Below are 19155 nucleotides of genomic sequence, written 5' to 3'. Positions count from 1 at the left end.
AATGCGGGCTACATGACCCAGCCAAGACAGCAAGGCCTGCCGGAGGAATTCACCAATGAGACTTTGCCCAGATCTTTCAAGGATTTCTGAGCTCCTCGCACAATCCAGCCTAGTTAAACCCAGGATGGATCGTAGTCAGGCCAGCCTAAATGTTTCTAACCGGCGCAGATGCTCCATTAGGGGGGTCCACGTTTCGCAAGCGTAGAGAAGGGAGGGAATGACTGTGGCCGAGAAGACCTGAAGCTTCGTGCGGAGCAACAGACCAAGTAGCTTCCACACAGCGTTACGCAACCGATGAAAAGATATTGCCGCTCGACTGATTCGGAGTGAAACCTCTGCTATTAAACTGGAGCTGGTCATAAGCACACTGCCCAGATATGGGAAACTCTCCACTCTCTCCACAACTGCCCTATCACCAATTGGGAGTTGTGGGGGTGGAGTGTCCGATGGTACAAAATACCCAGGCAGCTGCTTAGTTTTGGTGGGGCTGATGGTAAGGCCCCACCTTAGTGGCACGCTCCAGTCTCAGCAGCAGCGTCTCCAACTCTTTCCTCTGAATGAGCAGCTATTACCAAATCATCGGCATACATAACGTGGTTAAGGGAGCCATCCCTTGATCGTACCCAGGCATCGATCAGCCTCCCATTATATCTGTACCAAATGGAAATTCCCCCGGTACAGCTATTGAAGGCTTCACGAACTACGTGGTCAAAATAGATGTATCCCTATCGCACCCCAAGGTGTACAGGGAATGGCTCCGACTCCCAGCCACGTAGTTTTACAGCCCAGAGATGTAGGTCTTGTTAGAATTCCCTACGCCTCTGCTGTAGCAGACAGACAGAAAATGTGGCATCTGTGCAGGACCGCCCTTTCCTGAAATCGCATTGGGGCTCCACAAAGCCTCTCCTCAGCGTGCCTAGCAAGGCGATGTTGAATAATCCTTGCCAGGACCTTTCCCGGCACACTGAGGAGATGCCCCTGTAGTTGTAACAGTCTGTGCAGTCCGCCTACTACTACAGCTCCCCACATAGCACACGCATACACACACTCACCCGTACAAAGCAATATCTGCGTAACACATCCAATCTCATATCAACAAATATATACAATTACACACACAATACACAGCAATATTTGTCATACATCAAATACATATCAATGTATACCTATCACATAGCAGAACACACCATACAACACACTCACTCTCACACACCATTACACTGGCATGGTCGCCAAAACACAGTATATACCAACGGACACTGATCAACACGCACACAATCGCACGTATGTGATCCAGGTTACTCTTGCAGACCCTGGCCTCTTGATCTCTCACCTGGTTATACTAAATAAAGTTATGCAGCCCATATCCCCATGACACAACACACAGCTCACACAAACACACATTCTTAAAGGCATTCAAACGAATGTAGACCAACATGTACCAATACGCACTGCTACATATCCGCAAATCACCTCACGTAGCATAAACAAAGATCCCCCGGGTAGCCTTCGTGCACTTTTGGGGCAAGTGCCATTTGCAAGCACCCATCAATGCTGAAGTGGCACATGAGGGCCGTGTGGCCAGCAGCAGGTCTATCCACCTTTGACTCTGCAGCGCTCTAGCACACACATCACCAGATACTCATTTGTAGATGAGTCTACCTCGGGGATATTCATCACCGATGTTGGCCGTCGGCGCAAATCAAACTCGGGTCGCTGGGTTCGTAGCGCAGTGCGCTAAACATAACTGTCACCACCGCCATTCACCACTAAACAGCGGTGACGTCACCATGGCGCTTGCACCAGGCTAGGTGCACTCTGAAGTCATGAGAGTGTTATCAAAGGCTAGCCAACGGAGACACGCATCCCCACACCCACATGCCGCTTGTTTAGCCAGACTCAGAGCAGATACCATGGGGGAAACGGCGAGGAGTACAAATCAATTTAATTTAAGAGGCAATGCTGTAAACAGGGGCTGTGAACTCCGAAATGCGTTCCGAACGCCGCGAGTCGAATTCTCACGCCAAACCGTGGTCGGCGTGGAGCCGCGAAGCAAGCGATACCACCACCAGCCCGAGTCAACGACTCTAACTCTAGGGGACCGCTCGTGTTGGGATGCACGCTCCCCGGCACTCTGGGCTGTCGAAACAAAACCAAACGATTCGCCGAGACGGGCGCGACGGTGCGACGCGCGGCTACACTGCCATCTCCCGCAGATGCTCACTCGCCTAAAAACCCCTGCGGGTCCGGCGCCCAGTGCCATCGCTGGGAGGGGAATAGTGGGGGCAGTTGGGGTGAGAGAAGGCCCCTTGCGATCATTCTGGTAGGGAGCGGGGCTGCGGAGGCCGTCACGGTGGCCATCCCCGGCCACAGGCGTGGATGTCACAGGTCCTCCCGCTTGCTGGGCCGGTTGGTGTCGCGGTTGGCGTCGAGATTGGCGTCATGGAAAGAGGCTCCGTCGCCCGAGGTTGTCGTTGCCGTCTTCTTGCCAGGCTTGGTCTTGTTTTTACTCTTGCTCTTCACGTCTTTGGAGGGAGCGCCGCGACCCTGGAACACCTGGCCCTCCACCGTGACGTCTGCGCAGCGCTCCTGTGCCACCAGGTAGTCCTTCATCTCCCATGCCAGAGAGCCGTCCTTCAGCATGAAGATGGCACGGTCGGGGCCCACCATGAAGCTGCATGCCACACCACGCCGTGATATTCCATGCCACGCCACACACCGCAGATCAAAGACAAAGATCCCCTCTACAGCCTTTAACTTACTTTTGGGACAAGTGCTGTTAGCAAGTACCACTGAAGATCGACAAGACACACAATGGGATGGGTGGCTAGCACCATGCCCAGGCACCTGTCTCCCAAGTGCTGATGTTTATACACTGCAAAGGGTACTCATTTAAGGCTGAGTCGATCATGGGGAGGGCCCAGGACCGGTTCAAATATATGCCACTTAAATCGGTCATGGTTAGCACAGTGCGCCGTCGCGCCCAATCACAGCGCATCACACACCGTGTCTACTCGCCCTCCTATTGACCCGGACCCTACCGCCAATCCCACCACCGTGCTCACCGCTGTACATCGTAGTTGGCGTTGAAGAGGCTGCCCTGCCACAGCCCCGTAATCTCCTCGGCTTCCTTCTCGCTGGGGTCGCCCGACACTGTGACGAACACCATGAGCGTGCGGCCCTTCTTAGTGGCCTTGAGCATCTCGGCCGGGTTGCTGGGGTCGAGCTTGGAGAGGTCGATGGGTGGGCCCTGGCGCAGGTGCTCAGGCTTGTCGCCCTCCTCGATGTCGTCGTCTCGCTGTGCTCAGTCGCACCGACCGTAGCAACGATCGCATACAAACATCACCCGTGCAGCCTTAACACAGCGTTGGGGAGCAAGCACATATTAAACCAACCTGGTTTTTATATTTTACCAGGTTAAGGACCACTGAGCTATTCGCTTATTTTTTCAGAATGGACTTGGCTATGACAAATAATAGCTCAACAAAGTGGCAACCAAATACTCTAAACGCACGTTTCTATACGTGGAGGGAAACCCCGGAGAATGTCCACGCGATCACGGGGAAACTCCAAATATACAACAGGCGTCAGGGTCAGGATCGAACTCACGACCTGCTGTATACCAGGCGAGATGTTAACATCTTGCCACCGCGCACGGCGCATGAAGGCTGGCATAGCACGAGCGGGGATGGATGGTCAACACCACGACTGGCATCCTTTGTCTCCCCAGTGCTGATATTTTACACTTAGCGGCAGGCACTTATTTTTAAGACTGAGTCGACCTTGGGGAGGCCCAGGACCGGTTCAACTATTCGCAACTGATATTGTAGTGCAGCGAGTTTTCCACTGCACCACTGGTCCCCTCACACACGACACTACTGTACAGGACAACGCGTATTCAGAGTCTCCATGCGACCGTACATGATCTTAACACAGTGGGCACGTTCGTTAGGAGGGCCAGTCAATCATAGGTCTCTATGCCAGTCTATAGGGCTATGTCAGTCTCCACACGTCTATGGTGAAAATGGTTCTCTATGGGTACACGAGTACAGTACTCTATGGGTACACTGGTTCTCTATGGGTACACGAGTACAGTACTCTATGGGTACACTGGTTCTCTATGGGTACACTGGTTCTCTATGGGTACACGAGTACAGTACTCTATGGGTACACGAGTACAGTTCTCTATGGGTACACTGGTTCTCTATGGGTACACGAGTACAGTACTCTATGGGTACACTGGTTATCTATAGGTACACTAGTACAGTATTATATGGGTACACTGGTTCTCTATGGGTATACTGGTACAGTACTCTATGGGTACACTGGTACTCTATGGGTACACTAGTACAGTACTCTATGGGTACACTGGTTCTCTATGGGTACACGAGTACAGTACTCTGTGGGTACACTGGTTCTCTATGGGTACACGAGTACAGTACTCTATGGGTACACTGGTTCTCTATGGGTACACTGGTTCTCTATGGGTACACGAGTACAGTACTCTATGGGTACACTGGTTCTCTATGGGTACACGAGTACAGTTCTCTATGGGTACACTGGTTCTCTATGGGTACACGAGTACAGTACTCTATGGGTACACTGGTTATCTATAGGTACACTAGTACAGTATTATATGGGTACACTGGTTCTCTATGGGTATACTGGTACAGTACTCTATGGGTACACTGGTACTCTATGGGTACACTAGTACAGTACTCTATGTGTACACTGGTTCTCTATGGGTACACGAGTACAGTACTCTGTGGGTACACTGGTTCTCTATGGGTACACGAGTACAGTACTCTATGGGTACACTGGTTCTCTATGGGTACACTGGTTCTCTATGGGTACACGAGTACAGTACTCTATGGGTACACTGGTTCTCTATGGGTACACGAGTACAGTTCTCTATGGGTACACTGGTTCTCTATGGGTACACGAGTACAGTACTCTATGGGTACACTGGTTATCTATAGGTACACTAGTACAGTATTATATGGGTACACTGGTTCTCTATGGGTATACTGGTACAGTACTCTATGGGTACACTGGTACTCTATGGGTACACTAGTACAGTACTCTATGGGTACACTGGTTCTCTATGGGTACACGAGTACAGTACTCTGTGGGTACACTGGTTCAAAATGGGTACATGAGTACAGTACTCTGTGGGTACACTGGTTCTCTATGGGTACACGAGTACAGTACTCTGTGGGTACACTGGTTCAAAATGGGTACACGAGTACAGTACTCTATGGGTACACTGGTTCTCTATGGGTACACTGGTACCGTATTCTATGGGTACACTGGTTCTCTATGGGTACACGAGTACAATACTCTGTGGGTACACTGGTTCTCTATGGGTACACTGGTACAGTACTCTATGGGTATACTGGTTCTCTATGGGTACACTAGTACAATACTTTATGGGTACACGAGTACAGTACTCTATGGGTACACTGGTTCTCTATGGGTATACTAGTACATTACTCTATGGGTACACTGGTTCTCTATGGGTACAAAAGTACAGTACTCTATGGGTACACTGGTTCTCTATGGGTACAAAAGTACAGTACTCTATGGGTACACTGGTTCTCTATGGGTACAAAAGTACAGTACTCTATGGGTACACTGGTTCTCTATGGGTACAAAAGTACAGTACTCTATGGGTACACTGGTTCTCTATGGGTACACGAGTACAGTTATCTATGGGTACACTGGTTCTCTATGGGTACACTGGTTATCTATGGGTACACTGGTACTCTATGGGTACACTGGTACAGTACTCTATGGGTACACTGGTTCTCTATGGGTACACGAGTACAGTACTCTATGGGTACACTGGTTCTCTATGGGTACGCTAGTACAGTATTATATAGGTACACTGGTTCTCTATGGGTATACTGGTACAGTACTCTATGGGTACACTGGTACAGTACTCTATGAGCACACTGGATCTTTATGGGTACACTGGTACAGTACTCTATGGGTACACTGGTTCTCTATGGGTACACGAGTACAGTACTCTGTGGGTACACTGGTTCAAAATGGGTACACGAGTACAGTACTCTATGGGTACACTGGTTCTCTATGGGTACACTAGTACATTATTATATAGGTACACTGGTTCTCTATGGGTATACTGGTACAGTACTCTATGGGTACACTAGTACAATACTTTATGGGTACACGAGTACAGTACTCTATGGGTACACTGGTTCTCTATGGGTACACTAGTACAGTACTCTATGGGTACAATGGTTCTCTATGGGTACAAAAGTACAGTACTCTATGGGTACACTGGTTCTCTATGGGTACTAAAGTACAGTACTCTATGGGTACACTGGTTCTCTATGGGTACAAAAGTACAGTACTCTATGGGTACACTGGTTCTCTATGGGTACAAAAGTACAGTACTCTATGGGTACACTGGTTCTCTATGGGTACACTGGTTCTCTATGGGTACACTGGTTATCTATGGGTACAGTGGTACTCTATGGGTACACTGGTACAGTACTCTATGGGTACACTGGTTCTCTATGGGTACACGAGTACAGTAATCTATGGGTACACTGGTTCTCTATGGGTACACTAGTACAGTATTATATAGGTACACTGGTTCTCTATGGGTATACTGGTACAGTACTCTATGGGTACACTGGTACAGTACTCTATGGGTACACTGGTTCTCTATGGGTACACGAGTACAGTACTCTGTGGGTACACTGGTTCTCTATGGGTACACTGGTACAGTATTCTATGGGTACACTGGTTCTCTATGGGTACACTAGTACAGTACTCTATGGGTACACTGGTTCTCTATGGGTACACTAGTACAGTACTCTATGGGTACACTGGTTCTCTATAGGTACACTAGTACAGTACTCTATGGGTACACTGGTTCTCTATGGGTACACAAGTACAGTACTCTATGGGTACACTGGTTCTCTATGGGTACACGAGTACAGTTCTCTATGGGTACACTGGTTCTCTATGGGTACACTGGTTCTCTATGAGTATACTGGTACAGTACTCTATGGGTACACTGGTTCTCTATGGGTACACGAGCACAGTACTCTGTGCGTACACTGGTTCTCTATGGGTACACTGGTACAGTATTCTATGGGTACACTGGTTCTCTATGGGTACACTAGTACAGTACTCTATGGGTACACTGGTTCTCTATAGGTACACTAGTACAGTACTCTATGGGTACACTGGTTCTCTATGGGTACACAAGTACAGTACTCTATGGGTACACTGGTTCTCTATGGGTACACGAGTACAGTTCTCTATGGGTACACTGGTTCTCTATGGGTACACTGGTTCTCTATGAGTATACTGGTACAGTACTCTATGGGTACACTGGTTCTCTATGGGTACACGAGCACAGTACTCTATGGGTACACTGGTTCGCTATGGCATAGTGATACTCTATGTGAGATGACGCCGGTGACGCCGGTATCGTATCGAGGTCCCTGAAGCTGACGCTGCTCACTGCGCGGCGTTTGCTGCGAGCGAGGTGGCCGCTACCTCCCACTGCTCCAGCAGGCGCGCCATGTCGGCATCGTTGAAGTCGCGGATGTCCTTCTTTTTCTTCGCCGCCGCCTTCTTGTCGCTGCCCGAGTCCTTCTCGGCCGCCCCGTCGGGGCAGAGCGCCGCGACCACGACAAGCAACAGCAGTAGCAGCCTGCACAGCGCGACTGCCATGACGACTCCAGAGAGATGGTGGTGGGGGGCGAGCACGTGACCCGTAGAGTGGGGGGCCGGGAGTCGTCACCTCGAGGGCGGCCATGTTGGATGTGGAGAATGCCGCGTGCATATGTGACGGCCATCTTTGGCGGGGAGACGGCACGTTCAAGACCGTGTCAACACGCACGGCTTATTCCCGTATTCTTGTGCAGGGAAATTGAGTTTGCAGGTCCGTACGTACGGAATACTATACAGTCGTTTCGATGCGGGATAATTTTTTGGTCAATTCGTTTGTGTTTCTCCCTTGTGATGGGATGAACGTTGAGATGTATACGGGGTACCCGGGTGACCAATAAGATCTGAATTGGTCTGTCATAAGGTAGGTACTGTGATAAGCGGGAAGCCTTAAACGCGCGCAGGCGTAGCCCCCCCCACGCTTCACGCAGGCGAACCAATCAAAGCGCGGCGCGGAATGTTTTTTATTCCCCCCCTCCGCTTCCCCCCTACCAACATGGCCAGCCAAGGCCGACGGGGCGGCCCCACATTTGCCAATGGACGGGCAAGAGAGGCGGCACACGTGACGCGTCGCGGTGGCCAATCAATGGGCGCCCGTGGATCCAGGACGCGAGGCGGAATCTGAAGTCGCCGGGCAGCGAGGAGGGAAGGGGCGAGGAGGGGGAAGGGGGAAGGGGGAGGGGGAAGGGGGAGGGGGGAGGGGGGAGGGGGGAGGGGGGAGGGGGAGGGGGGGGGGAGGGGGGAGGGGGGAGGTGGAAAGGGGGGAGGAGCGGCTGCTTCCCCCCTCCCCCCCAGGGCTCCGATTCCTCCCTCAGAGCAGCAGTCGCAGGGCGCGGCGGGGGGAGTCGTTGTCCCAACTCCCCGCCCGTCCTCTCGAGGCAGCTCTCTGCCTGAGTCCCCCCCCCCTCTGTTCATCCTCCCACGCTGAGCTTTCTGCCTTCCCTGTCCGAGCGCTCTCCTCTTCCCTCCACGTTCCCTGTCCAACTTACCCCCCGCCCCAGTCTCTCTCCGTCTCCCACCCGCCCGTCCACTCTCCCGCCCACGTCCCCCTAACCCACCCCACCATTATCTTAGCTGCAGGGAAAAGCCCCGAGCAGGAAGCCGAGGCGTGTGTCGCGGCGTTTCCCGTGGCCCGCACCCCTCCTTGGGCCCGGGGACCCAGGGACCCCGGACCCCGGGGCCACACCCTGCCGCCTTCCGGCCATGGGAGTCCGGCCCGGCGCCTCACGGCCCGGAGGCTTCCTCCTCACCAGCCCCGCACTGTCCCGGCCGCCCTCGCTTGGCCGTTCACTGCTGCCGAGCAGGACTTGAGAGAGCGAGACAAGGAGAGGGGGGGGGCAGCAGGGAGCGAGCGAGGCAGGGAGAGAGAGAGGCCGCTCGGCCCCGCCGGCCTCGCCCAGCCGCGCAGCCGGGACGCGGCCACCGCCCGTCCCCAAAATAAACCAGAGCAGGGACGGGAGAATCGTCGCGACCAGGAGGAGGCCGCCAGCAGCGGTCCCCCGCACACACCCGGCGAGGCGAGGAGGGCCGAGCCGTCCCAGCCGTCCCCGCTCGCTTGATGCGCCCCCGGCCCGGGGCCGAGCCGAGCCGCGCCTCCCGGGCGACCCAGCGCCGCCGCCGTCTCCTCCTCGTCCTCCTCGGCCACCCCCAGAACGACGCCGCCGCCGCTTTATGGAAGGATGATGGAGCCGGCGCGGAGGCGGCGAGCGGGGCGCGGCGAGCAAGGCGAGCGAGGCCGGCATGGCTAGCGCCGGCGGGGGGCCAGGACAGACGTGCGGTAGCGGAGGTTGCGGTCCGAGGCGCGTCGGCGAAGCTGCTGCTGCTGCTGCCGGCGGCGGCGGCGGTGCCCGCGGCGGGGACGCGACCCCCGGCGCGGAGCTGCGCAGGCTGGCGGCCGCGAGCGAGGCGAGTCGGGCTCGCATGCAGCTGGCGGCCGAGCTGCTGCTGCTGTCCGGCGAGGCGCGGCCCGTGTCGTGGTCGGGGGCCGCCACCTCGGCCGTGGCCTCGGCCGACTCGTCCTTCGCCAAGTGTCGGGACGCGGTGATCGCCCGCAGCAAGGGCCTCCTCATTGCCGCCCTGGACGCGCAGACCCAGGCGGGCGCGGGGCGGCCGGGCGAGGCGGCCGAGAGCGCGGCGCGTCTCGGGGAACTGGTGGTGGCGCTCACTGAGTGCGCGGCCGAGGCTGCCTACCGGGCCGGGCTGGCGGCCCCGGGCTCCAGTCCCGCGCGGCCGGGCCTGGCGGACGCGTACCGCGTTGCCCGCTCCCAACACGAGGTGGAGGCGGCGTGCGCCCGGCTCCGCCACGGACCCCTGGATGACCTCACCCCGCAGGTTCTGCTCGACATCTCGGCCGGCGTCTCCCGGCACCTGCGCCTGCTTACGGACGCGTGCGGCGCGGAGGAGACGGGGCCCGAGGGTGACCCCGCCGCGGACCCGCCACCGGATCCCTTCGCGCGGGAGCAGTTCAAGCTCGGCGTGCGCAGCGCGGGCGCCTGTGCCTCGGCGCTGCTGGCAGGGATCCGAGCCCTCAAGGCGGCCCCCGGCGAAGCCACGCGGACCCGGGCGCTGCTGTTCGCGGCGCCGCTCGTTCACGCCGTGCGCGCCCTCGCGGGGCTGGCGAGCGAGCCGCGCTGCCGAGGCCGCGCCGCGACGCTGGGGCCCGAGGGCCGCGCCGCGCACACGGCTATCGCGGGCGGGGCCATGAGCGTGGTGTCGGCGTGCGTGCTGGTGGTCGAGTGTCTCGGGGACAACGCGCAGCTGCAGCTGCAGCAGCTGCAGCAGCAGCAACAGAGGCGTCACGGCCAAGCGGGTCCTGCGGACGCGCGCAGGGTGGCCGCTGCGCTCGGGGAGAGGCTGCGGCAGGCCGTGCGCGCCGCCTCGGACGGATGCGAGATGCTGTCCCACGCCCTGAGGGAGCGCGCCTCTCCACGAGCCATCGCCCCGGCCATGCAGTCCCTGGCGCTCAGCTGATAAGCAGCCCCCCCCCCTCACCGCGCGAGACTCTCACCTGCGTGCTTAAGCGCTCATCAGCCGATACCTCCACGCACACCATCATACATCCTCAGCCATCCACTCGCTACCACACTGCATCCTAACCTATTCGCCAGCCTACATTCTCAACAGGTTACCATTCTCACTCTCCCTCTCAACAACTTTCTCAACGGCTCATACGTAACACAACTCGCCAACATACATCTTCACTCGCCCACTCACCCACCTTAAATCCTAAGCCACTCAACAGCCAGTATCACCACCAGTCACTACCATCAACCTTGCATCCTCACCCACTCATCACCCCCAACCTCGCGATCACCGAACAGATCTGTGAAATTTGTGAACCTGGGAACAAACCTCTACCCCAAGCTCAGGGGTAACGGAGTCTCCCGCTCCGGGAGTTTCCGGCACTCAGTCCTGCCGGGTGATGCTGCTGCTGATGGTGGTGGTGACGGTAATAATGATAATGCGCTGTGTTTTTGAGACGACTGTTGGAAGGTGTCGGTGCGTGCACACGTTGTGAGGTTATGAATGCTCCGTGTTGAATTTAAATGCCCGCGTCGCTGTGAAGCAGAAATTCCGATCTCGGGTCGAGGAAATTCCTGATTGTGACTGTAACCGCGTTAATGTATGGAACCCAGCCCTATCTTAGCCTTAATACAGCACCAAACTAACCCTATCCTAGCCTTAATATAATACCAAACTGACCCTAACCCAGCCTTAACCCTAACCCAGCTCTCGCCCTAAATCAGCCCTAGCCCAGCCTTAATACAGCGCCAAACTAACCCTAACCCTGCCTAAACTCTAGCCCAGCCCTAACCCAGCCTGCTGAATATGCATCTAACCCAGCTATAACCTAGTCCTAACCCGGACCTATCTCTAACCAGATCCCTTCCGATGACCCTGGCCAAAGGCCCAATTCCAAGACAAATCCTTACCCTTATTCCCATTTTTAGCTGAAGCCCTATACCTAACGTCACACAAACATCCTGAGTGGACGGACTTGGAGCAACCAGTCACTAACCACAGTGCTTTCCCTAGCCCCAACTCAGATATAACCCCTTAATACTGATCCCAACCCAAACCCTACCTCAGGGCATCTTAACTCCAGTCCTTGCGACCAACAAATCAATGCAACCCACAAAAAAATGTAATAATTACATGCTGCATGCCCCCGATGGTTGCTAAAGATGTCGCGTGAGCAATTATCAGGCGCACGCAGAGTGTTAATGATGTGTCTGGACGGGATATTGGTGAACGTTTCAAGGCAGAGCCTGGTAGGGGGGCCTTTAGAGCTTGGGGAACTTCCGGGTCCACGTCAGTGCCTTTAACTTGGACCCAAAGTTATGGCCTCTAGTTGCTGCATTAACTCTTGAGGGTGGTGGGGGAGATTAGTGGGATGAATTGGCGAGCATCGATTCATTGACTCCAGCACCGCAACTGACCCTCGCTCCCGTGATTCACACATAGAATCAAGCTCGCATTAGACGCGATTACCCAATCCGATTCGTGCCGTGCGATGAGAGGAGCACAGATTAGCATGGGAACAGGCGAGCCCACCGAGCATATGCATCATTCATGCCACATCCTGAGGCTGGGAATCGAAAGCGTCTAATGTCAGTGGCAAAGTGATATATGAAGCGATGCACTGACCTGCGTGGTGAAGTATAGTCATGTAAACCTCAACGGCATGACGTTCATTGACGGGCTGTCGTTTTTGAAAAAAATTACCTTGTTTTGCAAGTGAAGCGAAGGAGACTTTACTCACGAGACAACGATTCAAACAAGACCAATCTACATCGGCTCAGGTGGGATCAAGCCCTTGAGTCGTGGCGGCTGAGTGAATCACTGAAGTTGTGAATCCTTGCTCGCTCGGCACGATGCGGTGGTGGGGACTGGCCCGGGCGTTGTGTGCCCCCCCCCCCCCCACCATTCGTTTTGAGTACCGCTGCCACATGCGAGTGATTGTGTCCCCCCCCATCCCCACTTGATCAACTCTGAGACTTCCAAACTCCCCTTCGGGGTAATGGCTGAACCTTACAGGTTCGTTTTTCGGATCAAGTGAGAAGTGCAAGGACCCTGGATCACAAAATTCTGCCCTCCGCTCCTTGTAGTGCAAACACCAATGGGTGGGGTCACTGGGAGGAGTGGGGGGCATGTCCAGTGCTCCATTGCGGAATTGTGAACCTTGCCTTTGATACCTTCCCCCCCCCCCCCACAAAGGCCAAGGCAACTTTGCCAGGCCTTCCTCCGCCTCCTCTGGTCATCTGACCTTGCTGTTCCCGTCCCTCCCCGGTCTGCTTCGTGGGTTCCTTCCTCCTAATGAATAGCAGTGCCGCCCCCCTCCCCCTCAGCTGTGGCTAGCGAGGTTCAAGGTCACGCCCTTGGCGCTACCCCTCCTCGCCATCGCTTCTGCCATGTCCCACAGCAGAGGTACACTCGACACCGGAGTGAGGCCCCCATTGTCATCCCTCGAATGGGGTTTTACGTTGAGGCTGGGATTCGGGGTGCTCCCCACACACCCCCTCCATATTAGACGTTGCCCCTTTCTCCTCCTTATGACCCCCCCCCCCCCCCTTTACTGGGTCTTCGAGTCAGAACTTGGTCTGCACTGACCCGTCCCATCCGGCCTGGGCCCCCTCTGACCCCCAGAATGCCCTTCGTGGGGCATTCTGGGGGTCCGCCGTCATTTTACTGTGAAGATAACGAGCAGCAACCACATGCACTGCAACATCGCCGATTCGTATCGGCTCTGCAGCTCACGATACGCGCGTCGCCCCACCCGTGTGTATCGATCGATTTGTGTCATGGTGAGGCCACGTAACCCCTGCAGCCACGGAGTGGCCGCGACAATCCACGATTTATTAGCAATTGATCCTCTAATCTAAACCCTGAATGGTGAGGATGAGTCGAGTCGTGCGGCAGGTGACGCGGTGTCTGTGGCTGAGCGCCAACGCTGATGTCTAAACGCCGCGGGTGTGAGGAGCGACCCCGCCGGCGTGAGACTTTGAAGTGACTTTCAGGAGAGCGCTCCAGTGACGTCACGCTCAGGGTTCCACGTGCCGAACGAGTCGTGCGTGTGAGAGTCTGTTCCATTCCGATATATGCAAACCTTATGCAGATTGTATGCTAACCTTGCACCGGGCTACTAGGCAGAACAAAGCCGTGCGGTGTGAGACTGAGAACAACAATTGGGCAGCGCTCGGAGCAAGATGCTCAAAAACGAGACCACGTGGATGGCCGACTGAATCGGAGCACGACCTCGGGCTGCCGCCCTCACGGGCCGTTCAACTTCGTCCAACTTCGTCCGTACGGAAAGAAAATCAACTTTGAAGTGACTTTTGTGCGAGCAGAGGGGAACATCGCGGAGTCCACTGTGGTTTACGACATTTACTGTGTGCGCCTGAAAGTCACGCGAGAGTGGTTTGTGTGGGGCCTAGGTCGCGCCGTGTGGAGTCGGCTCTGAATACTGATGATGATGCACACGAGTCTACACATCGTGTTTTAGATCATGAATCGTTCTGTATTTATTTGTTATTAAATGCTTTGGCAGTTGAACTGTGACGCCTGCTGCAATCGCGTGGCCAGGGGGCTTGCAACGTGCGCCCGACGGGCTGTGGTGGCCACATTGAAGTTGTGGATTTTCCAACTACTAGATATCATCCTGCGGCGGAGTGATCATGGGTCACTCGCGTTTGGAAAAGTGCAGTGCGTGCACCGTGTTAAGGGGAGGATTCGTTTCAGATCTGTGTCGGAGAATATAGTTCGGGGCCCGGCACACCACATTCCATTTACCCCTCGTTATGGCGGTGGCTTCACCAAGTTCTTTCTATGTTTACCGGCAACCTCAGAATTACTGAGTGGGAAGCGGCATCGATTAATCCAGATGAATACCGGTCATTTAGGAGGCATCATGCATTAATTGAAAAATAAATATCTGAATAAAGCTTTACAGCTCAGTGGGCCTTACCTGGTCAAATTAAAACAGTTTCTAGTTTTTATTGAATTGCGTGCCAATGGCAATTATGGTGCCAGTGTGAAATGTAACCTTGGCTTGAGATCGCTCTCTTATCCTTGTCGAGCATTGATAGAATCGACATCTCTCAGTCACGGGTCCCTGCTGTGTGGCACCATGCTAGACCATGGCCAACTTGTATTCGATATTCTCTACCGCATGACCCTGAATTTGAAGGTCCATGGGGCCAGAGTAGAAACACCGGGAGTGGCTTAAGTCCGCAAAACCTTTAGTGACGCCCATTTATTTACAAGTGCAACTTAGAGTGGTTTGCTTAATAATCCTGCTCGTTTCACACGACTCATCACGTCCATCACAATGTCAACGTGTAACACTCGACAGCTGCCGTTGCACAGTGATCACTTACTCTCGCAGAGAGACGACTCGATGGCGCCATGAATAGGAACGAGACGTGTGAAAAGGCTAATTAATGAGCGGACATGCGTGTGGTAGGAACCTGGAGAAAACCCACGTGTGCGAGGGGGAAACACTATCCCATCCAGACGGTACCGATTGGGTCCACATTTTTGCTTGTATCCGCATCTCCGAGCAGAGCCCGGGTACACGATGTCACTGTATGGTGCCGGCTCGGGAGGGCTGTGGCGTGCGATGGACTTATGTCGCGGACAGCACCGGGTGGGTTGCTGTGTGAGGCCGGCTCTAGCGCAGCACGGCGTGCGATGCCCCGTCATCGCGTACACCCCGTAGGTGGATGTAGTACCAGCCCTAGCGGGGCTTGGTGAGCGCTGGGATAGCGCGAGCACCACGCATAGCATGTAGTGCGGGCTCCCATCAGGGGGAGCGAGAGAGTGTCAGCCCAGGGACAGGGTTGCTCCGGGCCATGGCACTCTGGTTGACCCGTAGACACGTGATCTGGAGTGTCCACAGAGGAGGCCCCAGGTGGGGGGGCTAGGGGGTGATCACGTGTCCAGGGAGAGCTCTCGAGAGGGATCGAGAGAGAGCTAGAAGGCTCGAGAAGGTGGGCGAGGCCGAGGGTGGGGCAGGCCTCGACCCGGGGGGATATAAGGTGGGTCCCATCCAAGATGTCCAAGCACCTCAAAAAAAGGAACCCACCGGACCCGCTTTCGGAAGAAGATGACCATGCGGACAAGGACGAGCTGCTGGGCACAACGGGACCGCTGCCGCCGACTGCTGCTCTCCCCGACGCCGCGCAAAAACGACAGGCCGGCGCGGAGGTGTCTCCAGCTACTGACGAAGGGTAGCGACGAGTGGCGGAACAGATAGAGTCTCCGTGCGGTGATGCTCAATCTCGTGACTGTGGTCGCGTCGTCTGCCGCCCTGGGTCGGCCTCGTGGGACGCATCCGAGTGCAGACGACCTTGACCTCCAACGGGGGGCTGCGTTGCCATTACACCTGCTGCGGAGTAGGAGGAGGCCGCCATCTTGGGTGGGACCGCTGCCACGCTGCCTGCGGCCGCCATCTTCACAGAACCACGTGCTGCGCGGGTGGCGGGAACGGGCACGCCCAAGGACTCCGACAGTGGCCGCAGCCATCGCCTTCCTCATATTAAAGAATTCGTCGCCGGAGGCGACTGGAGCGCATTTACGTGGAGATTCGAATCCGCCTTCCGATCGGTGCGGTGGACAGAGTCCGAGGCACTGGAGGCTCTACCTACGCTGTTGGATGACGTGTCCTTGACTGTTTTCCGCTCCATCCCGGCGAGTAGGAAGAAGACGCTGAAGGATGCCTTCGCTGAAATGGCAGAATTTTACGAGCTACCTTCGGCTGCTCATAGAAAATTTATGCAGCGACGTCGAGGGCCGGAAGAAACACCTTTGGCGTACCGTGGTGCGCTATTAGCGCTCGCTATGGCCGCCTACCCCGAGTCCTCCGCCGATCTCCTGGACCCTCTCATTCTTGCAAGAATGATTGAACTATCGCAGGAGTTAAACATCTCGCTGCCGGTGTGCGGCCATGAGCCGCTGACGTCTCGTTGGGCGGCGCGATGTTTAGATGCCAAATACAATTTGTGTCGTTGGGACCAGATGGCGGCTTGGACGGGGGACCCCAAAAAAGATGGTGAACCGCTGGGATGGGCTCCACGTCGCGTCGTGCACATCCCGGACGAGTCCAGTGACAACGAGTTGGTGGCTGCTGCTCCTCGCTGGCCCCGCAACGCCAGCTGGTGTGCGCAGGGTGTGGCGCGGCGCTGGGCCATGTCTTGCTGCCCACTGGCCGGGCCCTCTCTACCTGCGCGGCCTCTACTGCCTGTGGTGAGCCAGCACCAGCAGGTGCCACCGCGGGGCCTAGGCCTCTCCCTCAGCTGCCAGCCACCGGCTTGCCTTGGGAGGCCACCTGGCCCTGTTGCCATCTGTCCAGGTTCCGCCATATCTGGGTTGTCACCTGTCCGGACTGTCACCTGTCCGGACTGTCACCTGTCCGGACTGCCACTTGTCCCGGTTGCCACCTCACCTTGTTGCAATCTGTCCAGATTGCTCCATCTCCGGGTTGCCACCTGTTTCAGTTGCTTCTTGTTTGGGTTGCCACCTGTCCCTGTTGCCACCTGACCCGGTTGCCACCTGTCCTGTTTGTCCTCTGTTCGGTTTAACCCGGGACAGTGGGAATTGGCATCTGTGTTTTATGTTACGCGGCAGGAATTGGAACTTTGTTGCAGAAGACTGAGTAGCACATTTGAAGGCTGGCACAGCGCACCAGGGGGTGGGTGGCCAGTAACAACGCCCGGCCGCCTTTGTCTCCCCAGTGCTGATGTTTTTTACACACCACACCAGCTCCTCATTAGAGGCTGAGTCGACCTAGGGGAGGCCCAGGACTGGTTAATATATTCACCATCACTCCTATTAGTCATGGGCAGGAATCGAACTCGGGTATCTGCAGAGTTCTTAGCGCAGCACACTAATCGCTGCACCACCACTCCTTCTACAGCAACAGCCACCATTCTCCACTAAGTGACGGTGACTTCACCATGGTGCTTATACCAGGCTAGGTGCAGTAGTTTGCGAGGCAGACCCAGGTACCATTGGTTGACCGACTGAGATGACTGCAGATGCACTACATGTGCTCCCCACTGTGCCAACTCACTGTGAGCATCACTCCTCGGCCCTCCGCTGTTGTTGGGAGACTGCCTCCAACCGCCTAGGAGCATCCTCCATGAGCCACCTCCATAGAGGCCGATCTTGACACTGCTGGTACTGCTGGTCTTTGGCAAGTCCACTCAGCTCCTCCTGTGCCGCGTCAGTCCATCCCCTATGTGGCCTGTGACGTCCCTGTTAAGCCCTCTCCATCCAGCGAGACAGAAGGCTGGGCGTGCGGGCTACGTGATTCAGCCAACGCAGCTTCGCCTGCCGAAGGAGTTCACCGATGGGACTGTGTACACATCATTTAAGTATTTGTGTGCTCCTCACATAATCCAGTCTGGTTAAACCTAGCATGGTTCGTGGGTAGGCCAGCCTGAATCTTTCTGAATGGCCGTGGCGCTGCGGTTTGCACGCTACGCAAGGAACCCAGCAAAGAGCTCAGTTCCATTCCTGCTTACAACCAATACGAGTGATGGTGAATATTTGAGCCGATCCTGGACTCAGCCTCTAATGAGTAGCTGGTGCAGTGTGTAAAAAACATCAGCACTGGGGAGACAAAGGCGGCCAGGCGGGTTGCTGACGAAATCTCATGCCCTGAAAGTTTGTCCAGGCTATTTGGGGGACGTTTGTCTTCGTAGTTACGTGCCAGGTGACCGTGGCATCGTGGAGACCGCATCACTCTCACTGCAGCGGCCACGGGAGCTCTCGGTGTGCATGCGTGAGGTGAGTGTGTGTGAGGTGTGTGTGTGTGTGAGGTGAGTGGGTGAGGTGAGTGTGTGTGTGTGAGGTGAGTGTGAGTGAGGTGAGTGGGTGAGGTGAGTGTGTGTGTGTGTGTGAGGTGAGTGTGTGTGACGTGAGTGTGTGTGAGGTGAGTGTGTGTGAGGTGTGTGTGAGGTGAGTGTGTGTGAGGTGAGTGTGAGTGTGGTTGAGTGTGTGTGAGGTGAGTGTGGGTGAGGTGAGTGGGTGAGGTGAGGTGGGTGTGTGAGGTGAGTGTGTGTGTGAGGTGAGTGTGTGAGATGAGTGTGTGTGAGGTGAGTGTGAGGTGAGTGTAGGTGAGGTGAGTGGGTGAGGTGAGGGGAGTATACGTGAGGTGAGTGTGAGGTGAGTGTACGTGAGGTGAGTGTGTGTGAGGTGACTGTGTGTGAGGTGAGTGTGTGTGTGTGAGGTGAGTGGGTGAGGTGAGGTTGAGTATACGTGAGGTGAGTGTGAGGTGAGTGTGTGTGAGGTGAGTGTGATGTGAGTGTTCGTGAGGTGAGTGTGTGTGAGGTGAGTGTGTGTGAGGTGTGTGTGAGGTGACTGTGTGTGTGTGTGAGGTGAGTGTGTGTGAGGTGAGTGTGTGTGAGCTGAGTGTGAGTGTTGGTGAGGTGAGTGTGTGTGTGT

At 55.6% G+C, this 19155-nt stretch overlaps 2 protein-coding genes across 2 annotated transcripts; one reads left to right on the top strand and one right to left on the bottom strand.

The window, feature by feature from the left end:
• Positions 1-759: 759 nt before the first annotated feature.
• On the bottom strand, positions 760-7743 carry MESD (mesoderm development LRP chaperone). The gene is made up of 3 exons (XM_078879377.1): positions 7537-7743; positions 3066-3298; positions 760-2674 (listed from the first exon to the last, which is right to left on the bottom strand). The coding sequence occupies exons 1-3, from the start codon at positions 7711-7713 to the stop codon at positions 2383-2385; spliced, it is 702 nt and encodes a 233-aa protein (XP_078735503.1). The 5' UTR covers positions 7714-7743; the 3' UTR covers positions 760-2382.
• Positions 7744-8509: 766 nt separating this feature from the next.
• Positions 8510-14262, top strand: LOC144949374 (talin rod domain-containing protein 1-like). Its single transcript, XM_078879376.1, has one exon. The coding sequence runs from the start codon at positions 9451-9453 to the stop codon at positions 10678-10680; it is 1230 nt and encodes a 409-aa protein (XP_078735502.1). The 5' UTR covers positions 8510-9450; the 3' UTR covers positions 10681-14262.
• The last annotated feature ends 4893 nt before the right edge of the window (positions 14263-19155 follow it).

This window comes from Lampetra fluviatilis, chromosome 53, assembly GCF_964198595.1.
Source record: "Lampetra fluviatilis chromosome 53, kcLamFluv1.1, whole genome shotgun sequence".
NCBI lineage: Eukaryota > Metazoa > Chordata > Hyperoartia > Petromyzontiformes > Petromyzontidae > Lampetra > Lampetra fluviatilis.
Note: the sequence above shows the minus strand (reverse complement) of the source record. Positions and strands in the feature narration are given on the sequence as shown.

Coding starts and splice junctions, on each gene's coding strand:
- LOC144949374 (XM_078879376.1), top strand. CDS start 9,451: ATGGCTAGCGCCGGCGGGGGGCCAGGACAGACGTGCGGTAGCGGAGGT.
- MESD (XM_078879377.1), bottom strand. CDS start 7,713: ATGGCAGTCGCGCTGTGCAGGCTGCTACTGCTGTTGCTTGTCGTGGTC. Junction 3,299..7,536: donor GCCTGCTGGAGCAGTGGGAG/GTAGCGGCCACC, acceptor GACTGAGCACAG/CGAGACGACGACATCGAGGA. Junction 2,675..3,065: donor GCCAACTACGATGTACAGCG/GTGAGCACGGTG, acceptor TGTGGCATGCAG/CTTCATGGTGGGCCCCGACC.